Source organism: Pecten maximus, chromosome 1, assembly GCF_902652985.1.
Source record: "Pecten maximus chromosome 1, xPecMax1.1, whole genome shotgun sequence".
Taxonomy (NCBI): domain Eukaryota; kingdom Metazoa; phylum Mollusca; class Bivalvia; order Pectinida; family Pectinidae; genus Pecten; species Pecten maximus.
In genome coordinates this window covers 9,662,626-9,690,366 of record NC_047015.1, presented here as the reverse complement: position 1 = coordinate 9,690,366, position 27,741 = coordinate 9,662,626, and the positions used below count along the sequence as shown (strand labels likewise).

Here is a 27,741-nt window from a genome sequence, read left to right as displayed (position 1 = left end):
CTTAAGGTTTTGAAATAGTGAGGAATCTCCATGAAAACTGATCCCTATGTTGGGTTTCTAACAATGTGATTTCCTCTAGGTGTCGACCAAAAGAATGCTTTACACTTAAAAACCACTCACCGATTCATTGCTTTGTGCCATCAAAGTTGGTCCCTTGGCTATACATTTAACTCAGATTAATCGATGATGCTTTTGCCTAATGAACTTATTACGTAACTAAATTACTAAGAGAAGAACGCAGATTTGTAACAAAACAGATAAAAATTAGATATTCATTTTAACGGAATAGGAAAGTTTGAATCATGAACTCAATACCAAATTACTAGGAAAGTTTTAATAATAATACTTTTGTATTTTGTGAAAAAGACGTCAAATTTTTGTGAACAAATGACATTTTGAATTTCTTTCACATTCAGTCCATTCAAAATTATTTAGCTGATTCAGAGCTTGATTACTTACCCTAATCCTGCCCAAAGATCAAAGCTCAATGATTTGTTGAACGAAAGAGGGCAAAACAGACACCTGCTACACTCAAAACCTTAATGTATACATGTACCTTTCCTGATATAGAACCCGTAGGACGCACACATGGGCTGTTCGTTTTTGTGGACAAACCTGGTTCGTCAGTTTTTAAATGTTATATTTCAAACATATCTCTTGGCGGACCTGCAAATGTTAATACAGGCCTTGGAACTCTTTGCCAATGCTCGTCTGAAAACAATATAATATCATCAGGTCCGTCTTAATTTCAAAAACCGTTTGGACCGCAAAAACGAAAATGGCCCCAGTAATGACGACATATGGAAGCCACGTCTTTCTTGTAAGATGTTCACGTCCAAGGAACGGAATGAGAGGAGAAACGCAGACTAAAAGAAGACTTCTACTTTCTTATGTTTCTATCAGATTTCTTAGTTTGAATGTCTCTCCTGAAGACAACTTTACAATCCGCACCTACACACCTATCTCTCATAGTGAGAACGGTACTGTATTAGGTATTTAAAGACTACGTCGAATACGATTTTATAAAGAGGAAAGAAGCGCATTAATAATAAAATATTTCAAATAATGTTCAGAGAAGCTATTTTTTTATTATGAAAAAATGTAAAAAGTAATGGCAAAAAAGATCAATGAGATCGGGGTATATGGGATATATTGTTGCAAGATTTATTAAGTCACTATCGGTCATGTAATAATACCATATTTACGTCCTTAATTATAAAAAAAGTTCTGGAGCACATCACAGTGTTCTCCGGAGCAATTTTTGGCAAGCGGGCGACTGTCATACTTGACGGTCCATATGTCTTTATTCCTAAGAGTTCTGATCAAAAGCTCCAGAAAATCTCCTACTGTGGCCAGAGGAAGCAGCGGAACTATTTGAAGTTCATGAGCATAGCCATGAATTATGGTTACGTTCTGGACCTTTTCCTGGAGCAACAATGATGATGATGTGAAGATTACAAAAGCAATCATGGATCGTCTCGCTGGAGAAAAATGACAATGTCAAAGTTAATCGGGGGTTCAGGGATGTTTTCCAAAATTTCAAATCATGTTGTTTGACAATAAAGATGCAGTCTTATGTAATCCCTGGGCAGACTTAACAACGACCAGTACGCTAAGATTGATAATCCATTACTTAATCCAGATGGGTAGTGGAATCATATCACATATGCTTCAAGCAAGAGCTGTTCTTCAAAATATAACTTGCCTCCAACTATTTCATTGATGTCATCGAGGCACTCGTTAGAATAGTAACATCCTATCTGAATGGAATCCGAGGACCCATATGTGTTTGAACACCAAAGCGAAACGCAAAGGAAAAAGCGCTGGCTGACAAAATTAAAGCGCCTTAGTGTTCCCAACACCTAAAAAGAAAGATGAACCAGAAAGGCCAATCAAAGTCACTATTTGTCAAACTAGATGCAACTGCGGATCATTTTGGCTTTCCGAAGTTAGACATGGAATACCTCTTCGGACAATATCCTGTGGTACAATTGTACATGTATACCAAATATCACTGGCAACTGGCTACATCAGTTAGCACCTCAGTGATGATGGTGACTACGAGATCTGGACCTATCGGGACTCACGGGACATTGTACGGTGTCGGATCCACTCGAGGAATATAATGGTTACAAACAATACAGAACCAAGTCACTATTTGTCAAACTAACTATTATTGTGACTTTCCAAAGTTAGACATGGTATACCTTTGGACAATATTCTTTGGTACATACCAACTATCACTGGCAGCTGGCTACATCAGTTAGAACCTCAGTGATGATGTCAAACCTACTCGAGGCATAAGAGGAGTGTGAAGAACAATGCTTGGATCGAGCATGACAGTTCCTTTCCATACAGAATTATTATTGCCAGTGTCCTACTGCACAGAGAACCATGGGGTATGTGTTCACGTAGCCAGTATCATATACTATTTACTGTTGGATACTACGTGCATTTGGAAACGAGTAATCCTTTGTATCCAAATTCAAAAGGATTAAGACAAACCTTAAGTAATGTAGATTGACAGAAAATTGATTCAGCAGTTGTAAGAATATTAAATATTTGATGTTATCAGGGAACATGGCGGCCATTTTGAAAGTGGAAATTTCAATTTAGTTGGTTATCAGTGTAGGTATCAGTCCATGTGTGTACTAATGAAACCAAGTATAAATATTTCAGTTCAGTTCACTTTACAATATTTCGAAGCAAAACAGTTATTCCCCTCCCTATGCTCGTATTTCTTTTAAAAAATTACATAGCAATATCGTCAATCAATTTTAATCACTTTGCACAAAACTCCTTATTACTCCTTCTTGATTTGCATATATGATATTTGACATGTTAATATCAACATGTTTCATGGTTGCCAACCTGTAAGTAGCCCAATGTGGGAGATCTCCCACATGTTTGGAATTAAATGTCTATTTTTAAACGTAGGACTACGGAGACTACCAATAGCACATACAAGATATCATACCGCTTCTGAGGCCATTTTGAAACCCCACCTTTTACTAAAACAAATTTAGGATAACATTTTCTATAACTTCTAATAATTCCGCAAAAGCTTGCTCAATAAACTCGAAATGTTTACCGTTGTTCATTTCTTTCCCTTTTGTCCCTGAAGTATGTCTATTTTGTCCCTGCTGTGCGTCTTTTTTGTCCTAGATGTACATCCTCCGTTTATACAACGTTTGATCTCCTTTGCCCCATAATACTCCAGACCAAATTTCATCAAAATCCATTCAGGACTAGTAGGGATTTAAAGGTTTTACCTCTATTTCCCCTATTGGGCCCCTCCACTCCGGCCCCAGGGGAGCCACACCCTCCATTTATACAACGTTTGATTCCCTTTGCCCAATAACACTCCGGACCAAATTTCATCAAAATACATTAAGGCATTTAGCACTAGTAGGGATTTAAAGGAAATGTTGACGGGCGTTGGCCTATTTCTTGGAAATGATGAACCAATTGGAAGTATTCGACTTTCATTCTAAGTATCGAATCTACAAACAATCAGAGATTTCACCTATCGATTTCCAATTGGAAAAGCCGAGACTAAAAGTATTCGATGGCCAGGGGCCATTGGATATAATTCATTACTCAAAGAAATAGCGACAAAGGGTACAATTTAGACATTTTTATTCATAAAACATTCTTTATATATGAACAACAAAAATGAAAAGATTTCTACAAGCAAATCTCCATTTTATCATTCATATTGCTATATAATTATATATTAGTATTTTACATCATAATATCTATATACATTTTAGCTATTATTCGTACACACTATTATACAATAGTCTTGTAGCATTTTTACAAGTGAAGTTGATAGCACTGTTATTACTTCATACAAGTAAGGTTGAAAGTCAGATAGCAGCATAAGACCAAACATCTGTGTGGTTATTGAACAATGGATTTGGTGGGTTACTCTATTTGTAGGGCTATTTCTGTCCCGACACTTGACTACTTCAATGTCTTATCTTAAACACACAGATGATGGCTACACTTTCCTTTGGCAGTGACAATAACATTCCTGATAAGATGATTTATACTCCCAATATCCTATAGCTTCAGGCAGAACCTCTCCACACCTACCAGTATATACTCCCAATATCCTATAGCTTCAAAGAGAATCTCTCAACACCTACCAGTATATACTCCCAATATCCTATAACTTCAGGCAGAATCTCTCAACACCTACCAGTATATACTCCCAATATCCTATAGCTTCAAAGAGAATCTCTCCACACCTACCAGTATATACTCCCAATATCCTATAGCTTCAGAGAGAACCTCTCCACACCTACCAGTATATACTCCAGATATCCTATAGCTTCAAAGAGAATCTCTCAACACCTACCAGTATATACTCCCAATATCCTATAGCTTCAGGCAGAACCTCTCCACACCTACCAGTATATACTCCCAATATCCTATAGCTTCAGAGAGAATCTCTCAACACCTACCAGTATATACTCCCAATATCCTATAGCTTCAAAGAGAATCTCTCCACACCTACCAGTATATACTCCCAATATCCTATAGCTTCAGAGAGAATCTCTCCACACCTACCAGTATATACTCCCAATATCATAAAGCTTCAGGCAGAATCTCTCAACACCTACCAGTATATACTCCAGATATCCTATAGCTTCAGAGAGAATCTCTCCACACCTACCAGTATATACTCCCAATATCCTATAGCTTCAGAGAGAATCTCTCCACACCTACCAGTATACACTCCCAATATCCTATAGCTTCAGAGAGAACCTCTCCACACCTACCAGTATACACTCCCAATATCCTATAGCTTCAGGCAGAATCTCTCAACACCTACCAGCATATAGTAAGTATACAGATGGCTGATGGGAGTCATCACAGCTAATAGAGAACTTTTTCCATTATTTCCATGATACACTACAAATATAGACCCATTCTCTCTCCCTGAAGTTCATGTAGAATCTGTAAAATGGCCATTAATTACAAGAATCAAATTTATTTTCAATGGAACAGTTTTTCTGATATCATTTTGTAGGTGACTTCCTTCAAGCTTAAAACACAATAACTGCACGCTGATGCTGCAGTAATTGGCTCTGTAGTTTTAACAGTCAGACAGCCTAGTGACTCACTACTAACTTATCTACTGGCAGCTTTCCAGCCCTGTCCACCTGGCCCTGATGTAACGGCCACCAAGTATCATTGTCCTATAAAAATCTACTGATCACGACTCATTGATCCTGGCTTTAGAGTGCTATAAAAACTAACCAACGACAGGCTAATGAAAACATTGCTGATAATTAAATGCCCTGTTACATCATGTTTTTGTAAGATTGTCAATTGTCATTATATTATTTATAACTCTCCATTGTAATTACACTATTAATATCGTGTCTATCGTCAAGCTTCAAGGAAATGTGAAAGAAAACGGTAAGAGAAGAAATGCTCTTTAGAAAATTGTACATTTCAATTCTTCAGTGTACATATCTGTACACTTTGTGAAATATATATTATGCTTAAAAGAATGTTCTCTGCCAAATCAATTTGATACCTGTTAGTCAGGAGCTTAAGATTCTGAAACTTAAAGCTCAACAGAGCTGAATGCCAACATTTGGTGTTTTCAATAATGTTTATCCAAAAGTTACAGTTAACATAAATACTTTTCTCACATCTCATGAATTAAAAAATATCTAATTCTGACATACATGTATCTAATAGATATACTAACTGGGACCTGGAATGGCCCTCTTCACTAGGTATTCTACATACAGGTATGGTAGACATGCTTTTACATAAACATATAGCTGTCTGTGTTCATCACGAACACTAGCTTGCTTGTCAGTATTACTTACATGTTGTAAATATTAATGTGACTTAGGGCACACATGGATGTCACTTAAATTCCTAGTTAAGCTGATCAGACAATACAAGGTATCTGTTGTATTATACCTGTCAGACAATACAAGGTACCTGTTGTATTATACCAGTCACACAATACAAGGTACCTGTAGTGATATACCTGTCACACAATACAAGGTACCTGTAGTGATATACCTGTCACACAATACAAGGTACCTGTAGTGATATACCTGTCACACAATACAAGGTACCTGTAGTGATATACCTGTCAGACAATACAAGGTACCTGTAGTGATATACCTGTCACACAATACAAGGTACCTGTAGTGATATACCTGTCACACAATACAAGGTACCTGTAGTGATATACCTGTCACACAATACAAGGTACCTGTAGTGATATATCTGTCAGACAATACAAGATACCTGTAGTGATATACCTGTCACACAATACAAGGTACATGTAGTGATATATCTGTCAGACAATACAAGGTACCTGTAGTGATATACCTGTCACACAATACAAGGTACCACTAGTGATATACCTGTCACACAATACAAGGTATCTGTAGTGATATACCTGTCACACAATACAAGGTACCTGTAGTGATATACCTGTCACATAATACACGGTACCTGTAGTGATATACCTGTCACACAATACAAGGTACCTGTAGTGATATACCTGTCACACAATACAAGGTACCTGTAATATTATACCTGTCTATTAATACCTGTACAAATCTCACTGCAAAATACAGTTCACAAAAATAATTCTTATTTTGACTATACCATTCTTCAATCTATAGTTATCTATATGGTGTGGAAGTACTTGAGCACACAACTGACTGTACAGTGAGAAAGAGTAGAATTTCCAAACTGTTGAGTCATGTGGTAAAAGTTTGAGGATTCTTGATGAAAATCTGGGGAGTGTAGTAGTGACCAGCCAGCCAGCCACACACACTTCTATAATCAGCAGTAGAATCCAACAATATATAAGTTTATCTTGCACACAAACAACTCACAGGAAAATAAATAGATGGGGATGTTGTTCACCACAGCAGTGACAACAACAGTGTAAATATATAAACATTCCTCGAGAAATACGTATGTCATATCAAACTGTCTACTCAGCAAGTCCACTACATACAAAAAGCGGAAACTGTCCCAGTAGAATTTGCTCTACAATGTACATTTACCAATAACATACGTGTTCAATAAAGATATCCTACATATTTATCAAGAATGTGTTGATATAAATCTTTACTGTATATTGTATTAGAATGTATTTATGTAAATCTTTACTGAACATGGTATTAGAATGTATTCATGTAAATATTTACTGTACATTGTCTTTACTTCACATTGTGTCTAGAATGTATTGATGTAAATATTACTGTACATTGTATCTAGAATGTATTGATGTAAATATTACTGTACATTGTATCTAGAATGTATTGATGTAAATATTACTGTACATTGTATATAGAATGTATGTAAATATTACTGTACATTGTATATAGAATGTATGTAAATATTACTGTACATTGTATATAGAATGTATGTAAATATTACTGTACATTGTATATAGAATGTATTGATGTAAATATTACCGTACATGTACATTGTATCTAGAATGTATTGATGTAAATATTACTGTACATTGTATATAGAATGTATGTAAATATTTCTGTACATTGTATCTAGAATGTATTGATGTAAATATTACTGTACATTGTATATAGAATGTATGTAAATATTACTGTACATTGTATATAGAATGTATGTAAATATTACTGTACATTGTATATAGAATGTATTGATGTAAATATTACCGTACATGTACATTGTATCTAGAATGTATTGATGTAAATATTACTGTACATTGTATATAGAATGTATGTAAATATTACTGTACATTGTATCTAGAATGTATTGAGGTAAATATTTCTGTACATTGTATCTAGAATGTATGTAAATATTACCGTACATTGTATATAGAATGTATGTAAATATTACTGTACATTGTATCTAGAATGTATGTAAATATTACTGTACATAGTATCTAGAATGTATGTAAATATTACTGTACATTGTATCTAGAATGTATTGATGTAAATATTACTGTACATTGTATCTAGAATGTATTGTTGTAAATATTACTGTACATTGTTTATAGAATGTATGTAAATATTACTGTACATTGTATATAGAATGTATGTAAATATTACTGTACATTGTATATAGAATGTATGTAAATATTACTGTACATTGTATATAGAATGTATGTAAATATTTCTGTACATTGTATCTAGAATGTATTGATGTAAATATTACTGTACATTGTATATAGAATGTATGTAAATATTACTGTACATTGTATATAGAATGTATGTAAATATTTCTGTACATTGTATATAGAATGTATGTAAATATTACTGTACATTGTATCTAGAATGCATTGATGTCAATATTACTGTACATTGTATATAGAATGTATGTAAATATTTCTTTACATTGTATCTAGAATGTATTGATGTAAATATTACCGTACATGTACATTGTATCTAGAATGTATGTCAATATTACTGTACATTGTATATAGAATGTATGTAAATATTACTGTACATTGTATCTAGAATGTATGTAAATATTTCTTTACATTGTATCTAGAATGTATGTAAATATTACTGTACATTGTATCTAGAATGTATGTCAATATTACTGTACATTGTATATAGAATGTATGTAAATATTACTGTACATTGTATCTAGAATGTATGTAAATATTTCTGTACATTGTATCTAGAATGTATGTAAATATTACTGTACATTGTATATAGAATGTATGTAAATATTTCTGTACATTGTATCTAGAATGTATTGATGTAAATATTACTGTACATTGTATCTAGAATGCAATGATGAAAATCTTTACTGTACATTGTATCAGAATGTATTGATTTAAATATTACTGAACATTGTATATAGAATGTATTCATGTAAATCTTTACTGTGCATTGTATCTAGAATGAATGTCTACATTTTACCTACATTTTTATTTGTGATTTTTTTTCTAAGTATACATATTATATGTACATCTTACTGTATGTATAGCAGGGAAGGACAAATTGTAAGGGCCAGACAGATATTTAGCCCAGACTTCCCAACTCTTGGTAGACTGTACTACTGGGTCACCAGGGTTTGACAGTCAACCTCCATCTAATATATATATAGTACTGTTATAGATGTTTCTACATACCTGACAGTTGTTTTACAACACTAATGATATTGTATTATGTGTCAATAAATGCTTGAGATCAGCAGTGGCAAGAGTGTGTTTGTTATAACCCCCAGATCCACCCTTATGAATCCAGATCCACCCTCACGAAAGAAAAAAGAATTTACTGGGAATATGCCCATACAAGCTACCACTAAGTTAATCAACATGTCAATTATGAGCAGTATTTATATCGCATCATAATATCTATATCATAAACACAAGTATCAGGCAGCAACTGTAATAACACAAGGGACATAACCCATTTTCTACCAGTACCACAACATTTCTATCAAATGATTCATTAAAATCATTTATTTAATCAAACTGTTATGAAAATATTTTTTGTCATTGTTATCAAATTTGAAATTAATTCCAACAATAAATCAGTGGTTTTTCTGAGGTCCTGACAGTTGATGACACTGAAGCGTTGTAACCCGACAGCTATCAGGTTCCTGCTCATCAGCTTATGATGGGGTAACTGTCCAATCTGGTGTTTTAAAGTTTTGTTTTTGTTGATTACAGAATACACAAAAATATGGCTAGTTCACACTGACAACGACACAAAACTATTGTATTGGGACACATTTCGCTTGAGGAGGTCTGAACATGGTCCAAGCACACGCTCAAATCGTGTACGGTCAAGCTTGACACACTTAAGCTTACCTCGCGCCACCACTGTGGCAGCACGAGGGCGGTCCAGCAGCAAAGCGATTTCACCTGTGGACAGAAAAAGTACAGATTCTTACTTTCATGAAGAATATAAGTTACAGTTAAGAGGCTTGTATGGCTTAACAATCACCTGAGTCCTGATTCATTTCAGTCAATTTGACCCTTTTTGGCCCCACTCATTAGCCCCTAGGAATAGGCCAATATGTGTATGCCATCGAACTGTCATCCCATACTAAATCAAACCAAGGCTAAATCATTCCAATGGCAGATCAACAAATAATGCTCATCAAGGTGATTTGCTGATATAAATTTTAAGTAAAGTTTACTCCCTCCCCAGGTGGAAATATGAGACCTCAGGATCATGAAATTCACAATTTGGGTATGCGAGACCTCAGGATCATGAAATTCACAATTTGGGTATGCGAGACCTCAGGATCACGAAATTCACAATTTGGGTATGCGAGACCTCAGGATCATGCACAATTTTACTGAAATTGGCTCAAGGGTTTCTGAGACATCAAAAATGTAGAATGTTCTTTGTTCAGGTAACTATAGATTGACTTAAAAATAACAATTTCGGTAAAACATGTTCACATAATTTGACTATAAGTTCAAATTAGACCTAAAGCATGATGTCTCTGGCAGCCACACTTAAGTTGACTATACATTGATCATTTTCAATATATTTCAATGAAATGCTTCATCTTATATATGAGTTTATGTTAAGAAATTTTCAAGATAGCAGTCAAATTGAATTCTTTCAAAGAAAGTGATTGATTTATCTAACCTTTTCTAAGGTCAGATAATCAAGCGACAGAGATATTTCATTTCTCTGGGTCTCATTTGATTAAGCCCTATTATGTGTTCAAGTCAAGAAAATTTATTTAATGTGTGGAACGACTATATTAGCATGGATGCAACTTGTTAGAAATTCATTAATGGAATTACAATTACATATCAGGTAAAACCAGGTAATCTCAAATTCAAGTAGAAGCATTGCCAAGATGCTGCATACAATGTAGGACCAAAAGAATTGTTTTTTATTTATTCGGTTTTTGTTTTTGTTTATGTCAAAAATTACATAATTAAATCTTTAAGCTGTAAGCAGTGATAACAATCTTAAGGTTATAAGCATTCCAATGTCAGACATTGAATAATTTACTACAATATAGGAATTCCATACCGAAATAGTCTGACTGGGCCAGTCTACCAACTTCTACTGCCTCCTCATTCTCTGCTCTCCGCTGCAGTACAGCGGCTTGACCCTGAAATATCAGTACAAAACATTATACTTCAATAGGTGAGATAGAATATCATCTTAAGAAATATGTACATGATATATATACCTGTATTAAATGAGAGTAAGGTTTTTTTTAGCACACTTTTTATCTCCAGAACAGCAATAGCGAAAAATCATGAATGCGTAAATGTTAACAGTCTAAGGGAGATAATTCCTGTTTTTCAGTCAGCAAGTCAGGAAGGGAAGTAACTATGGCAGCCTACCTCTGTGATGATGAAAAAGTCTTCACCAGGTTCTCCCTGTCGAACTATTTCCTGACCATCCTCGAACTCCACAGGCTCCAAAGAATCTGCCACTGTCAGGCGCTCCCATTTGTCTAGGTTTTCTGGATTAAAAGTTCATAAAACTATCTAATGAAAATGTCAGTTACAAAAGAAAACATATCCACAGAGTAATGTTATAATTAGAATATATGTCTACCTTCCTCACATTTTCCCTCAGAAGGCCTACAACCTTTGTATATGTAAAATAGAGAGCCTTACAGAACACTTTGATCAAATAAACGATAACTATTAATTAATACACCATTACTATTAATTAATTCACCATTACTATCAATTAATACACCATTACTATGAATTAATTCACCATTACTATTAATTAATACACCATTACTATTAATTAATACACCATTACTATCAATTAATTCACCATTACTATTCATTAATACACCATTACTATTAATTAATTCACCATTACTATTAATTAATACACAATTACTATTAATTAATACATATATATGTACACCATTACTATCAATTAATTCACCATTACTATTAATTAATACACCATTACTATCAATTAATACATATATATATACACCATTACTATCAATTAATTCACCATTACTATTAATTAATTCACCATTACTATTAATTAATACACCATTACTATTAATTAATACACCATTACTATCAATTAATTCACCATTACTATTAATTAATACACCATTACTATCAATTAATTCACCATTACTATTAATTAATTCACCATTACTATCAATACTGCGCTATACCAATTGTATTAGTTGCTTCATAATTGCTGTGAAATTAATTAAGTTCATTTTGAATATACAGATCTAGAGTAGCATTGAATCCCTAAATGACAATGCAATGCTCTAAACAAAAAAGGTAAAATCCCATTAAGTATCATCTTGATAATCTCTAAACTGGCTTCAATCTATCTGAGGTCCATTCTTATTGTCAGTCTTCTGTAGAAAGTTTGCCATGGTGTGTAGGCATTGCTAGCTGATGCTTAGACAGGTGGAAAAAACAATTCCTTTGATCAGTTAATTTGTCAGCTGGCAAAGAGCTTACATTTATCATGGCTGATTAAGACCACAAGAGATTAGGCAGAGGAGCTGTATCAGAATACTGTGAGAGAGATTTTATATTGATGTGATCTGTCTGCAGATTGCTGATGATATGATTTAAGAGAAAGAGGAGAGAATGTTTCTTTATCGCACATGAAATCTCTAAATTGTAAAACAAAATTAAATCAATACAAGTGTGTCTTTCTACACGGTCCTGCCTCATCATTGACATTAGCTTTATCATTCATAGTTTTACAGTCAATTTAACACACTTATTTCACCTGCAGTCTGGATGACAACATCCTATAATGCAAAAGATTATATCAAACATGTTAACTCTTTTTCCTCCTGATCACGGAGTCCTTTTCATTTACATATGTGTTAACTCATTAATTACATATGTGTTAACTCATTAATTACATATGTGTTAACTCATTAATTACATATGTGTTAACTCATTAATTACATATGTGTTAACTCATTAATTACATATGTGTTAACTCATTAATTACATATGTGTTAACTCATTAATTACATATGTGTTAACTCATTAATTACATATGTGTTAACTCATTAATTACATATGTGTTAACTCATTAATTATGTGTTGATCTCTGTACTGTGTGTACTATAGTAACTCATTAATTATGTGTTGATCTCTCTACTGTGTGTACTAGTAACTTATTTAATTATGTGTTGACTTCTCTACTGTGTGTACATTTAATTATGTGTTGACCTCTGTACTGTGTGTACATTTAATTATGTGTTGACCTCTGTACTGTGTGTACTAGTAACTCATTTAATTATGTGTTGACTTCTCTACTGTGTGTACTCGTAACTTATTAATTATGTGTTGACCTCTGTACTGTGTGTGTACTCGTAACTTATTAATTATGTGTTGACCTCTGTACTGTGTGTGTACTCGTAACTTATTTAATTATGTGTTGACCTCTGTATTGTGTGTACTAGTAACTCATTTAACTATGTGTTGACCTCTGTACTGTGTGTACTAGTAACTCATTATGTGTTGTCCTCTGTACTGTGTGTACTAGTAACTTATTTAATTATGTGTTGACCTCTGTACTGTGTGTGTACTCGTAACTTATTTAATTATGTGTTGACCTCTGTATTGTGTGTACTAGTAACTCATTAATTATGTGTTGTCCTCTGTTCTGTGTGTACTAGTAACTCATTAATTATGTGTTGACCTCTGTACTGTGTGTACTAGTAACTCATTAATTATGTGTTGATCTCTGTACTGTGTGTACTAGTAACTCATTAATTATGTGTTGTCCTCTGTACTGTGTGTACTAGTAACTCATTAATTATGTGTTGACCTCTGTACTGTGTGTACTAGTAACTCATTTAATTATGTGTTGACCTCTGTACTGTTTGTACTAGTAACTCATTTAAATATGTGTTGACCTCTGTACTGTGTGTACTAGTAACTCATTAATTATGTGTTGACCTCTGCACTGTGTGTACTAGTAACTCATTAATTATGTGTTGACCTCTGTACTGTGTGTACTAGTAACTCATTAATTATGTGTTGACCTCTGTACTGTGTGTACTAGTAACTCATTAATTATGTGTTGACCTCTGTACTGTGTGTACTAGTAACTCCTTAATTATGTGTTGACCTCTGTACTGTGTGTACTAGTAACTCATTAATTATGTGTTGTCCTCTGTACTGTGTGTACTAGTAACTCATTAATTATGTGTTGACCTCTGTACTGTGTGTACTAGTAACTCATTTATTATGTGTTGATCTCTGTACTGTGTGTACTAGTAACTCATTAATTATGTGTTGATCTCTGTACTGTGTGTACTAGTAACTCATTAATTATGTGTTGTCCTCTGTACTGTGTGTACTAGTAACTCATTAATTATGTGTTGACCTCTGTACTGTGTGTACTAGTAACTCATTTAATTATGTGTTGACCTCTGTACTGTTTGTACTAGTAACTCATTTAAATATGTGTTGACCTCTGTACTGTGTGTACTAGTAACTCATTAATTATGTGTTGACCTCTGTACTGTGTGTACTAGTAACTCATTAATTATGTGTTGACCTCTGTACTGTGTGTACTAGTAACTCCTTAATTATGTGTTGACCTCTGTACTGTGTGTACTAGTAACTCATTAAATATGTGTTGACCTCTGTACTGTGTGTACTAGTAACTCATTAATTATGTGTTGACCTCTGTACTTTGTGTACTAGTAACTCATTTAATTATGTGTCGACCTCTGTTCTGTGTGTACTAGTAACTCATTAATTATGTGTTGACCTCTGTACTGTGTGTACTAGTAACTCATTAATTATGTGTTGACCTCTGTACTGTGTTTACTAGTAACTCATTTAATTATGTGTTGACCTCTGTACTGTGTTTACTAGTAACTCATTTAATTATGTGTTGACCTCTGTACTGTGTGTACTAGTAACTTATTTAAGTATGTGTTGACCTCTGTACTGTGTGTACTAGTAACTCATTAATTATGTGTTGACCTCTGTACTGTGTGTACATTTAATTATGTGTTGACCTCTGTACTGTGTGTACTGTACTAGTAACTCATTAAGTATGTGTTGACCTCTGTACTGTGTGTACTAGTAACTCATTAATTATGTGTTGACCTCTGTACTGTGTGTACTAGTAACTCATTAATTATGTGTTGACCTCTGTACTTTGTGTACTAGTAACTCATTTATTATGTGTCGACCTCTGTTCTGTGTGTACTAGTAACTCATTAATTATGTGTTGACCTCTGTACTGTGTGTACTAGTAACTCCTTAATTATGTGTTGACCTCTGTACTGTGTGTACTAGTAACTCATTAAATATGTGTTGACCTCTGTACTGTGTGTACTAGTAACTCATTAATTATGTGTTGACCTCTGTACTGTGTGTGTACTAGTAACTCATTAATTATGTGTTGACCTCTGTACTGTGTGTACTAGTAACTCATTAATTATGTGTTGACCTCTGTACTGTGTGTACTAGTAACTCATTAATTATGTGTTGACCTCTGTACTTTGTGTACTAGTAACTCATTTAATTATGTGTTGACCTCTGTACTGTGTGTACTAGTAACTCATTAATTATGTGTTGACCTCTGTACTGTGTGTACTAGTAACTCATTTAATTATGTGTTGACCTCTGTACTGTGTTTACTAGTAACTCATTTAATTATGTGTTGACCTCTGTACTGTGTGTACTAGTAACTCATTAAGTATGTGTTGACCTCTGTACTGTGTGTACTAGTAACTCATTAATTATGTGTTAACCTCTGTACTGTGTGTGTACTAGTAACTCATTGATTATGTGTTGACATCTGTACTGTTTACTAGTAACTCATTAATTATGTGTTGACCTCTGTACTGTGTGTGTACTAGTAACTCATTAATTATGTGTTGACCTCTGTACTGTGTGTACTAGTAACTCATTAATTATGTGTTGACCTCTGTACTGTGTGTACTAGTAACTCATTTAATTATGTGTTGACCTCTGTACTGTGTGTACAAGTAACTCATTTAATTATGTGTTGACGTCTGTACTGTGTGTACTAGTAACTCATTAATTATGTGTTGACCTCTGTACTGTGTTAACTAGTAACTTATTTAATTATGTGTTGACCTCTGTACTGTGTTTACTAGTAACTTATTTAATGATGTGTTGACCTCTGTACTGTGTGTACTAGTAACTCATTAATTATGTGTTGACCTCTGTACTGTGTTTACTAGTAACTCATTAATTATGTGTTGACCTCTGTACTGTGTGTACTAGTAACTCATTAATTATGTGTTGTCCTCTGTACTGTGTGTACTATAGTAACTCATTTAATTATGTGTTGACCTCTGTACTGTGTGTACTAGTAACTCATTAATTATGTGTTGACCTCTGTACTGTGTGTACTATAGTAACTCATTTAATTATGTGTTGACCTCTGTACTGTGTGTACTAGTAACTCATTAATTATGTGTTGACCTCTGTACTGTGTACACTAGTAACTTATTTAATTATGTGTTGACCTCTGTACTGTGTTTACTAGTAACTTATTTAATGATGTGTTGACCTCTGTACTGTGTGTACTAGTAACTCATTAATTATGTGTTGACCTCTGTACTGTGTTTACTAGTAACTCATTAATTATGTGTTGACCTCTGTACTGTGTGTACTAGTAACTCATTAATTATGTGTTGACCTCTGTACTGTGTGTACTAGTAACTCATTAATTATGTGTTGACCTCTGTACTGTGTGTACTAGTAACTTATTTAATTATGTGTTGACCTCTGTACTGTGTTTACTATAGTAACTCATTTAAATATGTGTTGACCTCTGTACTGTGTGTACTAGTAACTCATTAATTATGTGTTGACCTCTGTACTGTGTGTACTAGTAACTTATTAAGTATGTGTCGACCTCTGTACTGTGTGTACTAGTAACTCATTAAGTATGTGTTGACCTCTGTACTGTGTGTACTAGTAACTTATTAAGTATGTGTTGACCTCTGTACTGTGTGTACTAGTAACTCATTAAGTATGTGTTGACCTCTGTACTGTGTGTACTAGTAACTTATTAAGTATGTGTTGACCTCTGTACTGTGTGTACTAGTAACTTATTAAGTATGTGTTGACCTCTGTACTGTGTGTACTAGTAACTCATTAAGTATGTGTTGACCTCTGTACTGTGTGTACTAGTAACTTATTTACTTATGTGTTGACCTCTGTACTGTGTGTACTAGTAACTCATTTAATTATGTGTTGACCTCTGTACTGTGTGTACTAGTAACTCATTAATTATGTGTTGATCTCTGTACTGTGTGTACTAGTAACTCATTTAATTATGCATTGACCTCTGTACTGTGTGTACTAGTAACTTATTTAATTATGTGTTGACGTCTGTACTGTGTGTACAAGTAACTCATTTAATTATGTGTTGACGTCTGTACTGTGTGTACTAGTAACTCATTTAATTATGTGTTGACCTCTGTACTGTGTGTACTAGTAACTTATTTAATTATGTGTTGACCTCTGTACTGTGTGTACTAGTAACTCATTTAATTATGTGTTGACCTCTGTACTGTGTGTACTAGTAACTCATTAATTATGTGTTGACCTCTGTACTGTGTGTACTAGTAACTTATTTAATTATGTGTTGACCTCTGTACTGTGTGTACTAGTAACTCATTTAATTATGTGTTGACCTCTGTACTGTGTGTACTAGTAACTCATTAATTATGTGTTGACCTCTGTACTGTGTGTACTAGTAACTTATTTAATTATGTGTTGACCTCTGTACTGTGTGTGTACTAGTAACTCATTAAGTATGTGTTGACCTCTGTACTGTGTGTACTAGTAACTTATTTAATTATGTGTTGACCTCTGTACTGTGTGTACTAGTAACTTATTTAATTATGTGTTGACCTCTGTACTGTGTGTACTAGTAACTCATTTAATTATGTGTTGACCTCTGTACTGTGTGTACTAGTAACTCATTAATTATGTGTTGACCTCTGTACTGTGTGTACTAGTAACTCATTTAATTATGTGTTGACCTCTGTACTGTGTGTACTAGTAACTTATTTAATTATGTGTTGACCTCTGTACTGTGTGTACTAGTAACTCATTTAAATATGTGTTGACCTCTGCACTGTGTGTACATTTAATTATATGTTGACCTCTACTGTGTGTACTAGTAACTTATTAAGTATGTGTTGACCTCTGTACTGTGTGTACTAGTAACTCATTAATTATGTGTTGACCTCTGTACTGTGTGTACTAGTAACTCATTAATTATGTGTTGACCTCTGTACTGTGTGTACTAGTAACTTATTTAAGTATGTGTTGACCTCTGTACTGTGTGTACTAGTAACTCATTAATTATGTGTTGACCTCTGTACTGTGTGTACTAGTAACTCATTTAAGTATGTGTTGACCTCTGTACTTTGTGTACTAGTAACTCATTTAATTATGTGTCGACCTCTGTACTGTGTGTGTACTAGTAACTTATTTAAGTATGTGTTGACCTCTCTACTGTGTGTACTAGTAACTTATTTAAGTATGTGTTGACCTCTGTACTTTGTGTACTAGTAACTCATTAATTATGTGTTGACCTCTGTACTGTGTGTACTAGTAACTCATTAATTATGTGTTGACCTCTGTACTGTGTTTACTAGTAACTCATTTAATTATGTGTTGACCTCTGTACTGTGTGTACTAGTAACTTATTTATAATTATGTGTTGACCTCTGTACTGTGTGTGTACTAGTAACTTATTTATAATTATGTGTTGACGTCTGTACTGTGTGTACTAGTAACTCATTTAATTATGTGTTGATTTGAGACATCCAGATACTTACCTAAAATAGAGACTTTGCTAAGAAATTCATCATACATCTTTCTTTTCCTTATTGTGCTTCCCTGTGAATATAAACATCCTAAATATTAAATCTTGTGTCCACATTATCATTAGTATGTGTAAAAGCTATATCGTCAAACCTGCCTTAGTGACCACCTAAGTCAAGAGATTCCCTCTCAGATGTGACCATATTTTCCCCTTCCCATGTTATTTACTAGTTACCTGGACCTGGATTAAGGGACCATCTGTCATAATTATGACTCTATTTATTGTAAGGCTATATTTAAACATCACATATGGCAGGTTTGACTGTATATCTTATAGGTGAATAATTAATTCTTATGTTCCATATTATTAGCAGTATTTAACCACCCGACCGATAAAAGCTAAGATACTATATATCCACAGTATTACAGACATATACCCAGCTAACCAGTAAAATGTTCCTAATATTATAATTATTAAATGTGATTGTCTGGTGATGTGACTCATCAATGACTTAACTTTCCTGCTTCTTACATTCCTAATTGAACTAATTACTTTAGCCTGCCCAGTTATATGATAAGCCTGACCTAGACTGGCATTAGATGATTGAACTTATTGATCATATGTTGATTTGGCCAGTCCTTACTTTATAATCTAGAAATATGAAGAAACAAAGCACTTTTGCCAGTGGATGTGTTATAATTAAAGGTTACTGAATGCCTCAAACCACCAGCGAAATAAGCAATGCTATCTCACCCACTGCAAGCTTCCATATAAGGTCTGTACAGATTAACTAACCAGTGAAATAAGCAATGCTATCTCACCCACTACAAGCTTCCATATAAGGTCTGTACAGATTAACTTACATGTACCAGTGAAATAAGCATTGCTATCTCACCCACTACAAGCTTCCATATAAGGTCTGTACAGATTAACTTACATGTACCAGTGAAATAAGCAATGCTATCTCACCCACTACAAGCTTCCATATAAGGTCTGTACAGATTAACTAACCAGTGAAATAAGCATTGCTATCTCACCCACTACAAGCTTCCATATAAGGTCTGTACAGATTAACAAGGGCCCTTTGTTACTCTGAACAGAAAATCAACTTTTCTGTGCCATACAATTTAGGTCTTCAATTAAACCAGCATTTCTTTCTACCATAATAGGAATCGGTGTGACAAGGCGTAAAGAGTAATCGAGGGCTATGTATTGAGTTTTCAGCTATGCTCTTGATGAGATAAGAATATGTTGCCACCTACAGGAATATTGAAGTGTAAGAAACGACTATCATTAGGAATCACATACATCAAACACGTTTTCCCTTGATCAAAACTTTGGCCTATTCAGTCTCAAGACAGCAGTCTGTATTACAAATAGATTATGAAGAAATCCAACACCTCTTGCTACAGGAAAATTGTCAAGGCATCTAAACAATAAAGCTCTGCAGTTTTCCTTCAGGACATACAGTTATCATTTTCCAAACAATGAAAAAACATCAAACATATGAAATTTTCTGTAGTTGCTGATTAATGATGAATTCCTCATTAATGAACAAAATCACCCAGGGAAATGGATCAGAACTTGAAAATCGAACATGCAGAAACAAACAACAATCTCAGCAGCATGTCTGGTGATTTCACAGTACACAGATTCATTATAATGGAACAGAGTCAGCAACTTGAAACAAATTAATTTGATCTGGAAAATTTGAAACCTTAATTAAATTACACACAGTTCAATAAGAGACTGATTTAGGAACTTTCTATAGAAATTGGTCAGGAATGAACACATTTTCTACATCAGTACCAATCAATCCAACCTTTGTCTGAAATTCAATACAGAAGTTTTTCCAAAGAGCCTTATTTCATTGCCAGACACTGGTTTCAAAGTAACTTCTGTTTGCACAGATTATCAATAGGACTGAGAATTTTTTAATGAAACTACACGGAAAATATTTTTTCTAAAGAGAAGAATATTTGAAATAACTTTAACGAAGTCCTGAGAACATGAAGAGCTAATATTTGAACATTAATATCACATATCATTCATATTGTCTTCTGGATCCATGGTAACTTAACAGTCTGTGTCATTTTAGTATCAAATCCAGATTTATATCAGTCAGCCTCTAAAGTCAGTATGGAGACTATGTTCAGGATATACTAAATATTTGTATCCATAACAACAATGTTGGAACATGTTAAATAGCCCCTTATCACACACCCCTCACACTCTCAACCAATAATTGAAACTATTTTTGACAAATAAGTTTTCATAAGGGCAATGCATAACATTTCTTGATGAACTCCAGAACTATCTCCCAAATATCTAGATGTGTTCATAATTTACATTTGAGTTGGTATTACTTCTGCAATAAATGCCTGATAAAAGGCCAAAGTAATCAATACACTATTTCCAAGTTTGTCTCCCTTTGCGAGCTCTTCAAAAAAAAGATAAAATACACTTTGAATTAACAATCAGTAAGGTCCACTTCAAGGATTCATATTTTTCCAGTTTGGCAGCGAAGAGAATTTGACACTTACCATACATGGATATTTGTTGAATCTATAGATTTCATTTTGCCAGATATATTGCAACCTGGCACACAACAGAAATGTGCCAACATCATGCCCTACCCCATGTGTGGGCATGCTACCTCCCCCAACAACTAAGGGTATCAACACAATCAGATGTCCTGTCAGACATAAGAAGTTTTGTGAAATTCATTAACTTACCATAAGAATCCTCCTATAACTGTCTCGGTCAATGCCCCAAAGTTTCACATCTCCCTTTGCCTGTGTCATAAAATACAAAGTTTTATTTCAATAAGACATATTTAATATCTTTAAATCTCTTAAATGGAATCATTTGTAAAAACCTGTTATAAGAAGAGGAAGGTGTATCGGCCCTACCTTCACTGTGGCTGCTCTGGGAGTTCCATATATCAGTGCCAACTCCCCGAAACTTCCTCCTTCTCCTATTGTTGTCACATGTTCATTGTTAACAAAAATCTGAAAAAAATATAAAATTGTCAGCACAATACCACAATACATTCAATGCTAATATATACCTTTTTTCTATGATCACTTATTTTCTAATTATTGTCAAGTTTAAAAGAGAGTGACCATGCAAGTCGTTTCAAAAAAGACCAAACATATTCTGGACTATAGGCAGATGAGAACGGTGTGTATCGGGCTTGTTGTTTACTGTAGAACACTGTAATTAGGTGTCAGACAGATTGAACATTAGTTCCCTGATGCTCCACATTTATCTAACATCTGATCAATTACCTGAACTCGTCTGATTTGCCAAACTACCATTTAGAAAACTAGATGTCCAATGTTCTATACGAATGGTATTTATCTACAAACTTGTAGTGTCAGTCAGCTGATCAATGGTCACTTGTCTTCCCCTCAAACAGAATGTTGACCTCTACACACAGCTCATCAAAGGTCACTTGTGTTCCCCTCACACAGAATGTTGACCTCTACACACAGCTGATCAATGGTCACTTGTGTTCCCCTCAAACAGAATGTTGACCTCTACACACAGCTCATCAATGGTCACTTGTGTTCCCCTCAAACAGAATGTTGACCTCTACACACAGCTTATCAAAGGTCACTTGTGTTTCCCTCAAACAGAATATTGACCTCTACACACAGCTTATCAAAGGTCACTTGTGTTCCCCTCAAACAGAATGCTGACCTCTACACATATCTCATCAATGGTCACTTGTGTTCCCCTCACACAGAATGCTGACCTCTACACACAACTGATCGATGGTCAATGCCCCCCCCCCCCCCCCTATATGGATTTGTTTACATGACTCTAAAGCTTATATTCTCTGTCATTGATATCTACTACACCTGGATTTGTTTACGTGACTCTAAGCTTATATTCCCTGTCTTTGATATCTATACCACATGAAGTTGTTGATGTGGATCTTAGCGTATATTCTGCGATCTAATTGGCCTACAATAGAAAGTTGAGGATTTAACCTAGAATTCTAAATGAGTGTCATTATTGAAACTATCGAGATTCTTCCTGACTTGTGAAGAAAGCCTGTTTGAGAAGTAGTCAGCTAATCAGATGTCACACTGATATTTCTCCCCGGGCTACATCTCCACATCCTAATAAAGCCACAGTAGGAGGTTCTGCCAACTCTGGCTTAAAAGGAAATTGAAAAAAATTGCTCAAAAACTTTGCAGAAAATGACAGTCGGAAATCCTTTTTCTGAGAAGTTGTGTCTTGATAATCTGCCTATGGTTCCTGTAGTGCAGTCGGTTATCCATATATGGTAACATGATTAGCGAGCCTACAGTGGGGATATGACCAGATAGACTACCAGGCCACACTGCTATCAACCTCATTACAAACAGCTGACAATGTCAAACCTTCAACCCTATCAAAATAACCAGATGACATCCAGAATCTGAGAGACGGACATTTAACCTCTCTGGTTATTCAGATTTTCTCTTTCTACAGATTCTACATTATTGTACTTTATGTATTCATAAATGTACTTGAACAACATTTATAGATCAAACAAACACTGCTAGACTGAAACCCATATACAAGTAAGTATCTATCTGATATCATCAACAAAATGTAGTCCTCAGTTCCTCCATGGGTATAACTAATGCAGGTCCAATCAGTAATAGAAGATAATATGATCAATTGGAAGTCATGAGGTTCTGAATTAAGCCCCCCATGCTGACATGTCAATGTTCACATAAATCAATTTATTGTACCTGTACATCAAAATTAAATTTCAAAGTTGATGTTATGATATAGGGTTCAATGTTTTTTCCCTTGTAACAGTTCATATGTGTTCCTAAACTCAATTATATCTGCTGTTACTGTTCTCTCAAACCGCAATACCATTGAGGGAAGCACTGTTTCTTTACTCTTCCAGCATATTGCATTTGCTACATTTAGGTTGGTGATGAATCGAGTGAAGGGAAAACATTGTTGTGGAGAAGCTTATACTTTTTCCTTAGAAATCAGCTATCATATACATATATGTGGTGGTCATCAAGGTAAGAGTTTTGTCACTGTTCCAATCTAAAGAGAGGTGAAGTAACAACAGACAGTAATACCAAGCAGAGCTGATTACTTTAAATTACTTTTTTAAAATACATGTAATAAGATTGATTTTCAGCGAAAATAGTGACATTTGTGATCAGAAACATGAAGTTGAAATGTGGGGATCTGTCAATGACTATTCACTGTAGAATTAAATAGCATACATCTCCCAAGGTCCTATCACCTGTATGTTCATTTGTGTACTTTTCTGTCCATATGATGTTTCTGTCCACTGGGTTGTTTTCACGCTTGGTTTGCCAGGCCAGAGTTACAATAATGAAGGTTAATTCTAATCCAAAGAAAATGTGACACTCCTTCCATTTGAGATAAAAAGTTGTGGCAATGTATTGCTGATATAATCTTATATTTACAATTACTGACCAGTATTCTCAAATAGAAGCAAAGACAGTGACAAAAACAATAGCATAGCATTTGTTAATTAAAACTCTCTCATGTTTCTGGGGGAACTATTCTGAAATAAAATTCTATTTTATTTCAACTAGAAACATTTCTGTCCTTTACTACAGTGAAACATTGGTGATCAGATTGAATCTCGCCTGCCTGATGTCAGGTCACACATTTAGTATCAAAGGGTCTTTAATCTTAATTATTTAACATGCAGATAGTAAGAATCTATTTGATCAGAGATATTCTGGGAAGCTTTATAGCACCTAGATGTTAAAATATAGAATGAACATATGAAATAAGATGTACACGAAGCAACATCTGGCAAGCTATACAACAGTAGTAATACTTGACAAAAATCTAGCAACCTCTGGCACACTTTACAACAGTAGTAATACTCGACAAAAATCTAGCAACCTTTGGCACGCTTTACAACAGTAGCAATACTCTACCAAAATCTAGCAATCTCTGGCACGCTTTACATCAGTACTCGACCAAGATCTAGAAACCTTTGGCACGCTTTTCAACAGTGGCAATACTCTACCAAAATCTAGCAACCTTTTGCACGCTTTACAACAGTGGCAATACTTTACCAAGATGTAGAAACCTTTGGCACGCTTTACAACAGTAGCAATACTCGACCAAAATCTAGCAATCTCTGGCACGCTTTTCATCATTAGCAATACTTTACTAAGATTTAGAAACCTCCGGCACGCTTTTCAACAGTAGCAATACTCGACAAAAATCTACAAACCTCTGGCATGCTTTACAACAGTAGCAATACTCGACCAAGATCTAGCAACCTTTGACATGCTTTACAAGATTTCGAAACCTCTGGCACGCTTTACAACAGTAGCAATACTCGACCAAGATCTAGCAACCTTTGACATGCTTTACAAGATTTCGAAACCTCTGGCACGCTTTACAACAGTAGCAATAAACCAAGATCTAGAAACCTCTGTCAATCTACATACAAGTAGCAATACTTAACCAAGATCTAGAAACCTCTGTCAATCTACATACAAGTAGCAATACTTGACCAAAATCTAACAGATGTCTATAGGGCTCAAACTAAAAGTCATTGAAAGGTAGAATGTATTACACCTAAAAAACATCAATCAACAAGAGGCCCAGAGGGCCTGTATCGCTCACCTGGTTTCATGAGATATGAAGCAAGAGTGATGCTTGAGTATATTTGTTGCTGGTATTGCTACATTGTATGTCAATATATATCATAAGCATATATGGGTACATGTACATTGGTTTTATTTTAATACTAAAAATGCCACAAAGTGCATTAATCCATGAAATGAAATTGACTTTTGGAGCGACCCATAGGGATGCTACCACACAAATGTGAGTGATATCCATTGCTTAGTTTCAGAGGAAAACTTGTTTAGACCAATTGACCCCATTTGACCCTGCCCTCTGCCCCCTGGGGGGTCAGCTCCTTTATACAATTTTGAATCCCTACTTCAATCCAATAGGATGCTACCAGTCAAACCATTGCTAAGTTTCAGAGAATAAGTTGTTTAAATCAATTTAGCCAAATTGACCCCTATTGGCCCCACCCCTCAGCCCCCTGGCACCCCGGGTCAGCCCCACCATTTGTACAATTTTGAATCCCCACCCCATAACCATGCTACCAGGCATTTGTACAATTTCAAATTCCTACCCCAAGGTGATGCTACCAGTAAAATATGAGATATCCATTGCTTGGTTCCAGAGGAGAAGTCAATTATATGAATATAGCCTGATTGAACACATTTGGCCCCGCCCCTCAGGCCCCTGCGGGGTCAGCCCCATCATTTGTACAATTTTGAATCCCCACCCCATAGTGATGCTACCAGGCAAATATGAGCGACAGCTATTGCTCGATTTCAGAGAAGAAGTCGTTTATATCAATATAGCCGGATTGACCACATTCAGCCCCGCCCCTCATGCCCCTGGGGGGTCAGCCCCATCATTCGTACAATTTTGAATCCCCACCCAATAGTGATGCTACCAGGCAAATATGAGCAATATTCATTGCTCGGATTCAGAGAAGAAGTCGTTTATATCAATGTAGCCACATTGACCACATTTGGCCCCGCCCCTCAGGCCCCTGGGGGGTCAGCCCCATCATTTGTACAATTTTGAATCCCCACCCCATAGTGATGCTACCAGACAAATATGAGCGATATCCATTGCTCGGTTTCAGAGAAGAAGTCGTTAATATCAATATAGCTATATTTACCCATTTTGGCCCCACCCCTCAGGCCCCTAGGGGGTCAGCCCCACTATTTGTACAATTTTGAATCCTCACCCCATAGTGATGTTACCAGGCAAATAGGAGCAATATCCTTTGCTTGGTTTCAGAGAAGAAGTCGTTTATATTAACAGAGCCAAATTGACCCCTTTTGGCCCCGCCCCTCAGACCCCTGGGGGGTCAGCCCCAACATTTGTACGATTTTGAGTCCCCACCCCATAGGGATGCTTCTGACCAAATTTGGTCAAATTCTGATCAGTAGTTATGAAGAAGAAGTCAATTGTTGACGGACGGACGGCCGGACGACAGACGGACGGACAGACGACGGACGGACGACGGACGCCACGGTATGGCATAAGCTCACCTTGGTCCTTCGGACCAGGTGAGCTAATAAATCAATAAAAATTCCATACCCAAAACAGCTGTACTGGCCAACCTATATTTATATTACTAGCTAGAAATCTACAATATTATCAATAATTTTGATAGTTTTAACTCTGACAAAGACAGATTATACAGTGTATACTCACATCAACTTCTCCCTGGTCAATCACATAGAAGTTATCACCATCATCACCTGTCAAATATAACCAGTTGTCTTAAGTGTTGGTAATACACTAATGTGAGTACTGTTCTTCTAATCTTCTAATGATTTGACATTTATATCTCAATACACACAAGTCAATATTTTAGATGTAAGGTGTATGGACCAGGGTGAATTAAACCAGGGTGACATGTCTTGGACACTGTCAATGTTTAGGGTTATGGACCTGGATGACATATTTAAACATTTCTAGGTAAGACAGCATTAACTCCACATCGGTGATATACATGCTAAACAACACTATACACATTTCATTTTCAAATTTGCTGTATGTTACTATGCAAAATATCAATCTGAAGATTGCTTTGCTGGGACAGTATTCAATCTACACAATGAATCAACCAAGCACAGACCCATATCCATACTCAGTCCCATCAATGTCTGCCCCTAACTCACCCTTGAATCAATATTTCAACTTCGATATATAGGTTTGGTTCTAAATAAATTGGTTTGTTGGTTTACACTTAGTAAGACCCTAATGGAGATTTTGTTTAAGTAGTTTTACTGTAGAGAGACGTCCATCATTTCAATTAGGGACGTGCGAGAGATGACCTTGCCACTCACCTTGTTGAATAATAATTTCCCCAGAATGACGGTGGACTGGAAACATGGCATCAAAAATATCACTGTAA

At 35.2% G+C, this 27,741-nt stretch overlaps 1 protein-coding gene across 4 annotated transcripts in view; it reads right to left on the bottom strand.

The window, feature by feature from the left end:
• Positions 1-8,921: 8,921 nt before the first annotated feature.
• Positions 8,922-27,741, bottom strand: part of LOC117324348 (cAMP-dependent protein kinase regulatory subunit) — a 120,296-nt gene continuing 101,476 nt past the window's right edge. For all 4 annotated transcript variants that reach the window (XM_033880165.1, XM_033880172.1, XM_033880159.1 and 1 more), the window contains exons 4-11: positions 27,674-27,735; positions 27,036-27,082; positions 21,680-21,778; positions 21,503-21,562; positions 18,781-18,841; positions 11,315-11,436; positions 10,995-11,076; positions 8,922-9,859 (exon numbers count right to left, since the gene is read on the bottom strand). In XM_033880165.1, coding sequence (XP_033736056.1) covers positions 9,687-9,859; positions 10,995-11,076; positions 11,315-11,436; positions 18,781-18,841; positions 21,503-21,562; positions 21,680-21,778; positions 27,036-27,082; positions 27,674-27,735 — 706 coding nt within the window. In that variant the 3' untranslated portion in view covers positions 8,922-9,686. The remainder of the gene's footprint in view (positions 9,860-10,994; positions 11,077-11,314; positions 11,437-18,780; positions 18,842-21,502; positions 21,563-21,679; positions 21,779-27,035; positions 27,083-27,673; positions 27,736-27,741) is intronic.